The following is a 13,204-nucleotide window of genomic DNA, read 5'->3' as shown; positions in this document are numbered from 1 at the left end:
AACAATCTTTTATAATTATGTTCATATTGATATCCTCTATGCCACTTTGTTTGGCTGTATTGGCTCTCGGGAAGCTTTTAGATTCTGTTCCAAGAGCTCTAATGGTCCCTTGGGCTGAACCTATTGAGCTGCTAAACTTCCTCTCCCCTGTGGGTACATAATGTTGCAGTTGAATGTTCAATTATATTGATACATTATTCTGATAATAGTGTGATATAGGGTCAGTGTGACAGTTTGTAAAGGTTTGGGAAGAACAGGAACTCTAGCTGTAGTCATTTGACCTCACAGGAACCTCACAGGATAAGACCTCACCTGAACTTCTAAGAACAGCTAAAGTTGACCAGTCGAGCATCTGCATCGTGCAATACATGGACAAAGTGTCAAATTTCAATTGTTTGTTTCTTTGCCAGAGCTTCTAAACAATAAATGTTGCTTGAAATGAAGGTTGTTTGAGTTTTGTGTGCTTGTGTGTGTGTGACTGTGTGTAGGTTGGGGTTGTTGTGACTGTTTAGGCAAGGCAAGGCAAGTTTATTTATATAGCACATTTCATACACTATGGCAATTCAAAGTGCTTTACATAGAAAGGAATAAAAATAATCACAAAATAAAAGCAAGGAAAATTAAAACAGTTATTCAAAATGCTTTACATAGCAAGGAATTAAAATATCACACTATGGCAATTCAAAGTGCTTTGCATAGAAAATAAGCACAAAATAAAGCAAGGGAAATTAAAACAGGTATAAAAGGAATTAAAAGAGATAAATTATACAGTTATAAAATTAATTAGAGTAAAATGAATTAAAGTAGTAAAAAGATGATGCATAGAATAAACTTCTCATCTGGCAATACACCGGTGTATCTTATTTTGCATTGTTTCATCTTTCAATTTCCCCAGTTATGTTTCTCTCTTACCCAATTCTCAGTGCCATTTGAGTTCAGTTTAGAATCAAAAGGAAGAATACAGTGCAGTCAGTCAGACGTACAGTGCATACAGTTATACAAAGAATTAAAAGAGATAAACTGGCAAAACACTGGTGTATCATATTTTGTACAGCTGCTTGTTATACTGTGAGAATATCCTATGTGGATTGTACTGTGTCTGTGGTGATCTTTCGACGCGCCTAAAAAATCTATTTGACGTCTCCAATAGACCCGATTTTTCCCTAAAATCGGACAGGAGGAGCTCTAGGACTGACTCCTGGTTCACTGCCCCATCAGTCCGCACCCCAAAAAACCCATTTGTTTGGCTTGGCTAACTGGGTCTGATGTGGATGTCATTGATTTCCTGTCCCCTGTAAGGGAACAGAGACTAACATCCTCTTCTCTACCCCTGTATTGGAAACCACACTGTCAGCCTAAGCTTTATACTCCTTGAACAAACCATCCTTGGCCTTATCTCCCCCTGCCATACACGTGCACCCACACATGCAAACCTGCTATGAATAGAAACATGAGCATTGCTTCTAATGAAGATGGAACCAGTAATAAATGAAAAAAATAATAGCATTATCTACATAACACATTTTTAAACCATCCATACTAGGGATATGCAAAACTAAATTTTTCAAAAAAAGCTATGGAAAATCCATTTAATTGTGTAAGATATCACTTGTATCTGTGGTGCTTGAAAGGTAAAGACTTACCTTTTCCAAGATTTTACCATGCAAACTGTCTGACCGGTGTTCCTGTAGCTCAAACAACAGATCATGGTGCTTGCAACACTGAGGTCAAGGGTTTGATTTCCTGGGAATGTACACTGATGAGCCAAAACATTATGACCAGTCACAGGTGAAGTGAATATCGTTGATCACCTCCTAACAAGGCCACACATTAAGGTCTGGGTAGATTAGATGGTAAGCAGACAGTCAGTTCTCGTAATCAACATGTCGGGTGAAATGGAGAAATGGGCAGGAATAAAGATCTGAGCAACTTTAACAACCCAAATTGCTATGGCAAGGTGACTGGGTCTGAGTATCTCCGAAACGCCAAGGCTTGTGGGTTGCTCCAGGTCAGCAGTATTGAGAATTTACCAACAGGGGTCTGACTATGGATAAAACACAAACCGGCGACCGGGTGTTGGGTGCCCAAGGCTCATCAATGCACAAGGGCAACGAAGGCAATCTAGTCTGGTCCGAGCCAACAGAAGGTCTACTGTGGCACAAGTCAAAAATTTGAATGATGGTTATGGGAGAAATGTCACAACACAGTGCATAACACTGTGTATGGGGCTGCGTAGACACCGATCAATCACAGTGCTTTTGATGACCCCTGTCCATCGTCAAAAACGCCTACAATGGACACGTGAGCGTCAGAACTGGACTTTGGAGCAGTGGAAGAAGGTTGTCTGGTCCATTGAGTCCCATTTTCTTATACATCATGTGGACGGCCGTGTACGTATGTGCCGTTTACCCGGGGAAGTGATGGCACCAGGATGCACTGTGGGACAACAAGCTGTTGGAGGGAGTATGATGTTCTGGGCAATGTTCTGCTTAATGGAAACCCTGGGTACGGCCATTTATGTAAATGTAAATTTGACAAGTGCCAAGTACCTAAACATTGTTGTAGACCAGGTACATCCCTTCATGACAATGGTGTTCCCTGATGGAAGTGGCCACACTACACACATTGTTCAGGAATGGTTTGAGGATCATAATAAAGAGTTCAAGGTGTTTTCTTGGCCTCCAATTTCCCCGGATCTCATAATAAGAAAATAAATAAAATATATATTGAATTTTTCCAGTATCTTTGGTTATAATTGCACAAGTGTTACATGATCAAAATAGCATTCCCCATTCCCCCCATTAAAAAAAATAAATAAAAAAAAAATGGCCCAAATCCACTAACATACGATGTTATGCAGAACAGGATAGAGAACTATGCAGAAGAGGATAGGCAAATCATTTGTAAATTGATTTGTGGGCATATCGTCTAAGTGAGAAAAAAGGACATTGATTGATTAATTAATTAATTAACACCAGTGGTAACCTATTTAAGTTAAACAAATAAAGGGCCCAGAATCAGGCCTTGGGGGACACCACATTATCACAGTATACCAGTATATTGTTTGAATTTTTCTTTTATTTACTCAACTTTATTTGTCATAACAGTCTATGAGATGACCTTAATGACCTGTTGTGTTACTAGTTTAACCACTATTTTTCTTACTAATAAAAACTCCGCAATCTATTCACAATTCATGCATTTGCTTAAAGTGATACTAGGCCAAATCTAATCAAGATATCCCTTCCATTTTTCCTTTTTTACACTTAACAGAGCCATGGTAAAAAAAGGCGTATCCTTCCGTAGTGCCACGCCGACCAACACGCTACTATGGGACATTACCCTAGACACAGGCCCAGATGGAAGTGTTGGAGTAATCTGTCAGAGAAAGCCAACTGCAAACGTGAAAAGGTGAGTGTGTCTGCTAAGGAAAATTTAATTAATTACTTTTAATCAGATGATTAGACGGTGATTAACCAACTCTTACTGGTGCCAGGCAGGAGATATTGTCCATAGAAACAGTGAGTTTACATGCTAATGCAGATTGGTCAAAGTGGATTCCTGTAATTATTCTTGTAATTGGTTCATTAGTCCTTATCTGTTTAATAAAAGAGCTTTCTCTGAATTTGTGTTTTCAATTCCAAGTGAATTAACCACAGAAACACCTAAGAATGGCTAACAGACCTCATTACACACGTACACATGCATGTTTGCCACTGACTGCATGTATGTTTACTATGCATGTATTAGACGGCAGCACAAAGGTCAGGGTTGTTAAGAGGTGTGTCAGAATCCTATTAGTTAAAGCCTGTCCTGAAGTCTCCTCACTATTTATGGTTGATGGCAGGAACAATTCAAGGATTTCAGCCTTTAATTAGAGCATTAGATGATGTGGCATTTCTTGCCTTAAGAGCAAAGTCGGTAACACCTTTTTATATTATTCAGTTTTAAGTCGTTTAAGTTATTAGTTAATGATTAACTAATCATTTGGAAAAAATTAATCATTAATAATTGGTATGTTAACGATTTACAAGTGTGTTGTAAGTTATCTTAAAAAATATTAAATCATGAAATGATCAAACAAATAGTTAGTAGATAGTTAATAAGTTATTAGTTGTTATATTATTAATCACTTATAAATCATATAAATTCATATAAATATAAATTGTAAAATTGTTGTTTCATTATCTCAATAAACAATGGCTAATCATAAACAAATGATGAACAAACCATTAGTGAATAAACATTTATAAATGACTTACAGTCAGGGGCTTTCAGTGGGTTATTATGATAAGTCCTTTCACTCATCAACACAGACTTGGGTTCTGTGTGGAATGTGTGGATCTAGTGATAATGTGAACCGGTTTTACCTCCCACTGAAGCTCACATGCAGGTACACAGTGGTCAAAAACTCCATGTTTGCCAGAGAAGACAGCTGTCTATACCCTCCCCAGTCAGTTCTTTGGGAGGTATAGACAATTTTTTTTTTGTACCTATGTACAAAACATCATATAGCTCAGATAGTCATGTGTCATATGTTTCTTTGAAAGGTTTCACGGAATAGAATACAACAAGCATAAACGTTGTGGGCTTAGACTAAACTTGTCATGGGCTTTTGACTAAACCCCCAGACCCCCAGAATGCATAATATACGGATGCAGCATTTATTTTCCGTTTTTGCTTTTAACTTCATATAGTCGATTGTGGGAAATGGCACATCATTATTTACAGCGAATTCTTACATTTAAAATTGAGTTATGACACACAAAAAAACTCACAGATGCAAGTGTAGCCAAGTAAAAAAACAAAGGTGGCTTTCACGTGGCGTTTTCACTTGTACTTCATGTAACATGCATAGATCTTGGAAAATGGCCCACCATTGTTTACTGCAGATTCTCACGATTAAAATTTGAGCCCAAAACTCACCATAGTCCTTAACTTAGATCTAAAGATATTCGTCATGGAAACTGGAAACACTTGTTTGGAGAGGTATTTGGACGCTCTACTAAACAAAAAGGCTACCTTGCTTCCAAATACTGTAACTTTTGATTACTTTATGTTATCACCACAAAATTGTATCCACATGTAGGGGAACTTCTTACCTCCTACCTTATTTCCTTCCTGAGTTATTGCATGTCAAGTAAGAAATATGTGTAATATTTATTTGAGCGCACCCTTTTTTTTGTCTTTTATCCAAATGTAATGATTTTTTTTTTTTCTAAAAATTTTGTTTTCTATCAAACAATGCCTACCTTTTGACTCTCCTTGCTATAGTTTTGGAGTTACGATTCTTGACTTTTGTGTGTCACCCTCTAAAAATGCTTTCTGGGCTTTTAAAGGAGGTGAAAGCGATTTCTGAATAAAGAAATGTCAAAATCTCTCTCCAATATTGCTGCTTTGAACTGCTAGGAGTTTGCTTAATCTGAAAGAGACCGTGCCATTAAAATACAAATATTGCAAAGTGGGTTTTTATCCGTCAGTGTTTTTTATTTTGGATTCAGTTCTTGGTGCATAACAAAAACCCTATGGTAGGCATCCATATTCAAGCAGCAACAAAGGATTAATATTGCAATGTCCTGTTTTAAATAGTGATTTAAACATATTGAAGTAATAAGTCTGAAGAATAGTAATAGATAATTCTGTAACACTTTATTTTGATGGTCCCCTTTAGACATTCTGTTATAAGTAACGTTGCACCTACATGCCAACTAACTTTCATTAGAGTATTAGTAGAATATAAGTAGACTGTCTGCTTAATATCTGCTAACACTTTATTTTGATGACCCTCCAACAGACATTCTACTGACTATAAGTAACAGTAACATGTCAACTTATTCTACTAAACCTAACCACATATTCTACTAACCTTTCCTCTACTCCTAACCGTCTACTAATACTCAACTAATACTCTAATGAGAGTTAGTTGACATGTAGGCACAATGAAGGGAAAAAGGGACCATCAAAATAAAGTGTAACTGATAAATCTGTTTCTATGAATAAATGGAATTTTAATAGTTTGTGGAATGCTATGGCTTTCATTCATTAATTGATACCCATTGTGGCCGTTGTTTGTTTTACTCTGTTTAATACGTGATAAATCATGGTCCTGTGAAACACATGGAGGTCCCGCTAGCCCCTGGATTATTTTATCAGGGATTTCTTCAAAAGTCATTTCTGTGTCAATCCCAGTTTTTGAAACAATTGCCTTTTTGGCTGTTTAGCAGATCCATTGCATGCATTTAAACAAATAAGCTGTTCACACAAAAAAGCCATCTGAACTCTATGGTTCATTCCTAGAGCTTGAAAGCAGTGTATTTTAAAGCTAAGATTTGAAACAGATGCATCAGATTAGGGGTGATCCCATGTCCTATTGAAAGCATTATGCAGGGCATTGATGGGATTGAACTACTAAGAGGTTAAAAAGATATGGCTTGCTGATTGCTGAAAGGTTGATACCACAAGCTATGTATCTTTTAAAATCAACATGAAATCAAATTGACCCAATACTTTTCACAATCCAGACAATTCCTGATGAACAAATTCACATTTTGTCCTACATTTTTTTTTTTTATGTTGAATATCCTGTTTCACTCGTAAATGTCACATTATTCAAATGGATCTTTAATGGTAACTACAGTATGTTCAATTTACAATCAATATACAAATGTCAATAGTTGCACTCGATTATTTAGAATCAAACAGAGCAACTTGCAAATGCAGTTTGTTTGACAATTTGATCACAAAAGATTAAGAGGGTTTACGGTATATGGCATGAGGTGTTTAATGGCACGTTCTCTTTCAGATTAAGCAAACTCCTAGCAGTTCTTCAGATGGATTTTGAAGTGGAGGATGTCAGCAGCCAGTCAGAGATTCAGGTGATTAAGTGGGAGTTGACTCTTCCTGATGAAGTCAAAATGATGGGGGCATCTGAAGGCACCATGAGGATCTACACCACTCAGAGGGACTTTGTAGGCCTGGCTCCTCTAGTTATGGTAGGTAATTCATTAAAGATAGTAAAAAAAAAGTCTTCAGTAATATGTTTAATTAAAAATTAAATTAAATAAAAAAAGGAATGGAAGAAAGAAGTACACTTTAGCTCCACTTTTTTACTTTTATATTTTTTCTTCATTTGTCACCAGATAGAGTTAGGGTTCCTTGCCACTGTTGCCTCTGGATTGCTTAGTTGGGGACACGTATTATCCAGCAATTGAACTGATCCAGTTATTAAAGTGAACTGACTCGAGCTGAATAACTACATTAATGTATTCAATTGTAGCTTATAGCTGAATTGAACTTATTCATAATGGATAAACAGTTATTGAACAGAACTGAAATAAATAATTACACTATTATCTTGCTACTTCTGTAATACTTGATGAAGTTTGCATCATTAATTCTGTTGAAAATGAAAGTGTATAATAGATTACATTTATATCGAATGCAATTAGCTTTAGAGAACTTTAGTGGTTTTTTTACCCACTTAAGTTAGACTTAAGTACATATGTCATTTTATAATTACGTTTATTGTGTTCTGCCGAATGTACAAGCATCTATGGTAAACTAAAATATACTTTAATGTCATTTCTATTGAAACTTGTATGTAATATGTATTTGTAATTATCTTCTTGTTTAAAACAGTGATTTGAAATGTAGTAATACAAAATGTGTACTTAAGCATGTTGAGAAACATTTTTTGAAAGTTATGAAAGTGTATTCTCTTTAAGTTCACTTAAGTGGCCTTAAGATTTGTGCACTACAAGTGCATATTCCATACTTCTTTTTCACTTTTTGAAATAATCTGATTGGCCTGTTAATAATACGTTGCAAGAAACCACCACCATTTCAAGATGTTGAGCATCCATTTTAACTGTTTACTCACCAAATGATTAAAAGTTAGATTTAATTACCACTTTGTGTTTTAAAAGACATGGCAGACAACTTTTTAACAAAACCGATGTTTCTATCTGAGACAGTAAAGCATCTTCATGACTTATTCACTGGCATTTTGAAAGACAGAATGGATCCAGCAGGGTATCAGAGGCTTGGCACTGTGACAGAGCTAGTAAATGCGACAAGCTTCATCTGCAAGACAGATCATGTTGACCTTTGGATTGTGTCCAAACATGAGCAGATTTAGGCATAATCAATCAGATTTTCTGTAGCAGCTCTAATATACAGCTGGACACCGTCCCGGAAATCTGAAAACAGCACAGGACAGAGAATGGCCAAAAACTCCTAATATTTTGCCAGATCTCTTAAGAAAAAAAAGTGTTTTATTAGTATATTTGTATATATATATATTGTATATATAAAGTATTAGTGTACTTTAAAAAATATACATTCAGTCTTTAAGTCTTTCTTTTAGTACTTAAGAAATAGTCAAAATTAAGCTTGCCTTATAACAATTATACAGAAAAGTCTATTTGCCCTACATTTGTACTTCATCTATGTTCAAGTGGCAAATGTAACATGTTCAAGTTTATAGTAACAAGTCAGCTTTGAGGTGGAATAACAGAGTAAATAATGATTGGAATTTGGCTGATTTAAACTGAAGAACAGCAACAGACTTGATTCAAATGGGATTTTATTATAAGCCATTACCAGAAGATATATGGCCCAGTTACAGACCAGGCCTAAGCCTAGTCCCAGACTAAAATGCAGGTTTGAACAGTCTTAATTGAAAGCAACTTGCAGTGACAAAAATATGCCAGTGCCATTGTCTTCTCTCAAGATGCACACCAGTACACGCACGCACACTAGCGTCTGACACTATATGTGACGGTTTTAGCGTGCACACCTCCCATCCCGGCTGTCAGCCCAATCAGAACAGGTTGCACTAGTAAACAGTAACAGTATACCTATAAGTTTACTTGTAGTATGCAGTACAGAATAATAACTTAATGTACTCTAAGTTTACTACTTTTACACTTAAAGTACTCTAAAAGCCCCCCTTAAAACTCAACTTTGATCACCAAAATTAAATTTAAATTTTTATTATTTTTATTCGTGCCTTAAAAATTGCTTGAATGTAACTCTACAACCTTGCTTCATTTAGTATACGCGGTGCCATGGATATGCAAATGAGCCCCGTCTCCACTCACTCACACAAGCTCGTCTACACGTCGATGTATCAGAATGGTAATGCGTTTTATGCATCGCTCGCTACAATGTCGGAGACATAACGTAATTAATTTGGTTAGCCTTTGGCTTGACTACATTATCAAACAAATAATAATCAAACGTAGCGTTAGTTCTGGCAGGTCACGTTAGTCAAGCTCGCATCAGCTGACTATCAGCTGATCCACATCTACCTATAGGAATACGACGCCTATCACCGTATACATATAAGCTGCTTCAGTATTATCAGCAACTATCGTGTTTCTCAGGAGCGAATTACCCTCCTCCATCCCCAGCTCCTCCTCTCGTCAGTCAGGATTTGGCATTCTGATTCCCTTCGAATCAGAATAAATTCTCGAATTATGTCGTACTTTAAAATCTTGAATCAATGATATCTGCAATACATTCATGTTGGTTCTGTTCTGTTTACCCCAAGGGGGGTTATTGCTGCTCTCCCTGCTCTTATCCATGCTAGGCTGCATGGATGCGCAGGGAGTTCTCTTACGAGAGGTTCTCTCGTATTGCGTAAGTTTAGCTTACGCTACGGGTAAAGTCATCTTTTCTCGAGATATGAAGCAAAAAAATTATCCTTAATTTTTATATCTTGTCAACGCAGTGCGGCAGCAAGCAGACCTAGAGCAGGCAATCTAGCGTGCTCATAGGCTGCTCTGCGGCAACTGCAGCAGCCTATCACTGAGCCCTTGGCGTGACGTCACGCCCAATGAGCGCGAGCAGCGCGCCTACGCGTCACGGCCCGAGGCGTGGCAGAGGGTATAAATATGGGCTGAGAGGCTGCTTTCACTGATTTTTGTCTCTTCAGCGAAGCTCTAGGCATCGCTGATCTCTGAGGAAGCCGCCGTTGAAACCAGCGCCTTGCAAGCCGAGGATTCTGCCTGAGGAAGCCGGCCGCCTTCGCCGCCTTCAGCTATCCCTGCCTGCTTCGCTATCCGGCGAATATATCCTTTATTTGCTCTATGTGTGTGTGTTGTGTGCTCGCCCCGCGACACACTTTGCATCTAAAAGAGCGCGAGGCGTTGTTTCAAATGCCTCGCTCATCCTGTGGCTCGTGCAGAGCCACGCTCAGCGACGGAGACCGCCTTGTGATTGCGCTCTCTGCCTGGCCTTCTACCCGGGCGGCTGCGTACAGCGAGCCGGGTATGACAGCTGTGCGCTCGCCGGAGCCCCTCCCGCGAGCCTCGCTCTCTCCTTCTCCCCCGCCCTTCACCGACGCGCAGCGGCCGGCCATTGCCCGCACTGCCGTCGCCTCAGGGGACGAAGCAGATGACGTCAGACCCCTCTGTCAAGCCGCGCAAACGGCGCCGCTCACAAGGGATGTCAGAAACGGACGGTCTCGGGCTATAGCTTCCTTTACGTTACAAGAAAGCTACCCCCCCGTCACTGGCTAAAGGAGAGTAGAGTGTTAGCGGACTAACCTCCATTCCTGACATATTTCTCAGTCCCCTCCTAAGCTCAGGCGACTGGAAATACATATATTGCAGTAACGAGCCTGTTTTTATGCACGCACGCCTGCAAACTAACGCTACGCAAAACATGACGACGCTCGCCCTTCCTGCGCTCTCCCCCTCTGTTCGAGCCGCGCAAACGCGCCGCTCACAAGGGATGTCAGAAGTAGGCGGTCACGGGCTGGCTTCCTTTACGTTATAAGAAAGCTACCCCGCGTCTCGGTCGTGCGCGTCACCTACCGGCCACCTCCATTTCTCAGTCCCCTCCTAAGCTACAGGCGACTAGAAATATCTATGTTGCAGTAAACGAGCCTGTTTTCATACACGCACGTCTGCAAACTAATGATGACATCTTCCCGCTCTCTCTCCCTTTGTCCGAGCCGCGCAACCGCGCCGTTCTCAAGGAATATCAGAGCGGACGTCACGAGCACCAGCGAAAAGAGGAAGTCCCACCCAGGTCGGACTAAACTCCGTTCCTGACATATTTCTCAGTCCCCTCTAAAGTTCAGGCGGCTGGAAATACTAATACTGCAGTAAACGAGCCTGTTTAATACACGCGCGCCTGCAAACAAACGCCGAAACGAAACACGACGCTCTGTCATATGCTCGCGCTAACTGAGAGCTTATGTGTGCCCCTGTGGCTCAGTGGCAGAACACTAGGCTTCCGCGCGGGAGACCCGAGTTCGAATCCGACTCTGGCGGCAGATAAATATATTTTTTCTGCTGGCTTCTCCGAGCTCGCGGCAGCTTTCTTACATACAGAAAGTGAACCCGCATCTCGCACCCTCCCGCTCACAGGATGGTGCTTGAGTATTTATGAGCGTCTAAACATATGAGCCATCAAAGCATTCGCTCTATCAGTTTCCTATAACGCCAATGGTGTTATAAGTGTAGAATATGTGCCCACTCCCACGTGCTCACTGCTACACACAAACACGGTCTCCCCGGTAACGCTCACAGAGCGCACTCTCATAGCGGGCATGCGCCGCTCGAGTGCTAAGCGTAGAGAATGTGCCCACAATTCTGTGCCCACACCTACCCACTGCCCGCTCTGTTACACAGTTACCCCGGGTTGCAGATCCTCCAAAGCTCACAAATATTCCGGCTCTGGCCGAAGGTGTCATAAGTGTAGAAAATGTACACCACTACACACAAACACTATCCCCATGGTAACACGCTCAGAGCGCACTCTCATAAAGCGGACACACGCTCGAGTACCAAGTGTAGTAAATGTGCCCACAACCCTGTGCTCACAACTACCCGCTGCTTGCTCTGCCACTCAGTTACCTCGGGTTACAAAGCTCCCAAACACTGGCCGTGTTATAAGTGTAAACTCTGCGCCCGCTCACGAGCACGCGCACCCACTTTCAGACATGACAACCCCCACGCCGCTCTCGCGCCAGGGGTGTTTAGCAGCAAAACGCGCTCCATCCGTAGCGATCGAGCCATCATATGCTGTACAGCCAGTCAGCACTGTTTTCCAGCCCCCGTGTTCGAGCACTGGCGGCGCGTCGCCGCCCCATCCTCTCTGATACAGGTTCCCCATCCCGCTCAGCGTGGCGATCTGAACCCAGAGACCATTCGACCCCTAGCTATGCGTGCAAAAGCATGGGAAGCTATTCAGGGCGCGTCAGAATGGGTGCTGAATACTATATAACACGGCTATTCGCTTCAATTCGCTCGTCGCCCCCCGCGCTTTCTAGCGCAGACGGAGACAAAAGTGACTTTAGAAGCAGCGCACCTGCTTCAAGCAGAAATAGCGAAGCTGCTGCGCAAAGGGGCTATAGAACAGGTTTATCCTTCTCTGAGCGAGTCGGGCTTTACAGCCGTTACTTCCTCGTACCCAAGAAGGACGGAGCGCTGAGACCTATTTTAGATCTGAGACATTTGAACAAAGCTCTCATGAGACGGCCGTTCAAAATGATCACAACCTGACAAATCCTCGCGCAAATTCGCCCGGGAGACTGGTTCATCTCTCTCGATCTAAAGGACGCATATTTTCAGATTCAGATAATACCCCGTCACAGGCCATTCTTGAGATTCGCCTTCGACGGTCGGGTATATCAGTACACCGTCCTGCCGTTCGGTCTATCTTTAGCACCCCGTACATTTACGAAGTGCATGGACGCGGCTCTCTCTCCCCTGAGGAGACAAGGAATGCGGATACTGAATTATCTGGACGACTGGCTAGTCCTCGCGCAGTCAGAGGCAGAGCTTTTGTCTCACAGAACAGCGCTTCTCAGCCATCTGGAATGCTTGGGTCTCTCGGTCAACTGGACCAAGAGCTCATTACTGCCCCGCCAGTCGACTTCCTTTCTCGGAATAGAACTGGACTCGGTGGCTATGACGGCCAGATTGTCAGAGCAGCGCGCGCGCCGCATTCGACATCTCGCCGCGTCTTTCCAGACGGGCAGTCAGGTTCCGCTGAGGACATTCCAGCGAGTCCTGGGGCATATGGCCTCAGCTGCAGCAGTGCTCCAGCTGGGCTTACTGCGCATGCGCCCGCTTCAACGCTGGCTGAAAGCGCGAGTGCCTCACCGAGCCTGGACGGCCGGCCGCTTACGAGTCAGAGTGGATCATGGCTGTGTTTCAGCCCTGCAGCCCTGGCTAGCAGCCGAATGGTA

The 13,204-nt window shown here is 41.6% G+C and overlaps 1 protein-coding gene across 1 annotated transcript in view; it reads left to right on the top strand.

Moving 5' to 3' along the window:
* Positions 1-13,204, top strand: part of LOC309512701 (transmembrane protein 132D) — a 47,636-nt gene that overhangs the window by 17,102 nt on the left and 17,330 nt on the right. The window contains exons 3-4 of the mRNA XM_082188407.1: positions 3,274-3,411; positions 6,803-6,992. Of these exons, the coding sequence (XP_082044533.1) occupies positions 3,274-3,411; positions 6,803-6,992 (328 nt within the window). The remainder of the gene's footprint in view (positions 1-3,273; positions 3,412-6,802; positions 6,993-13,204) is intronic.

This window comes from Leuciscus leuciscus (assembly GCF_965113295.1).
Source record: "Leuciscus leuciscus genome assembly, chromosome: 13".
NCBI classification, from domain to species: domain Eukaryota; kingdom Metazoa; phylum Chordata; class Actinopteri; order Cypriniformes; family Leuciscidae; genus Leuciscus; species Leuciscus leuciscus.
Note: the sequence above shows the minus strand (reverse complement) of the source record. Positions and strands in the feature narration are given on the sequence as shown.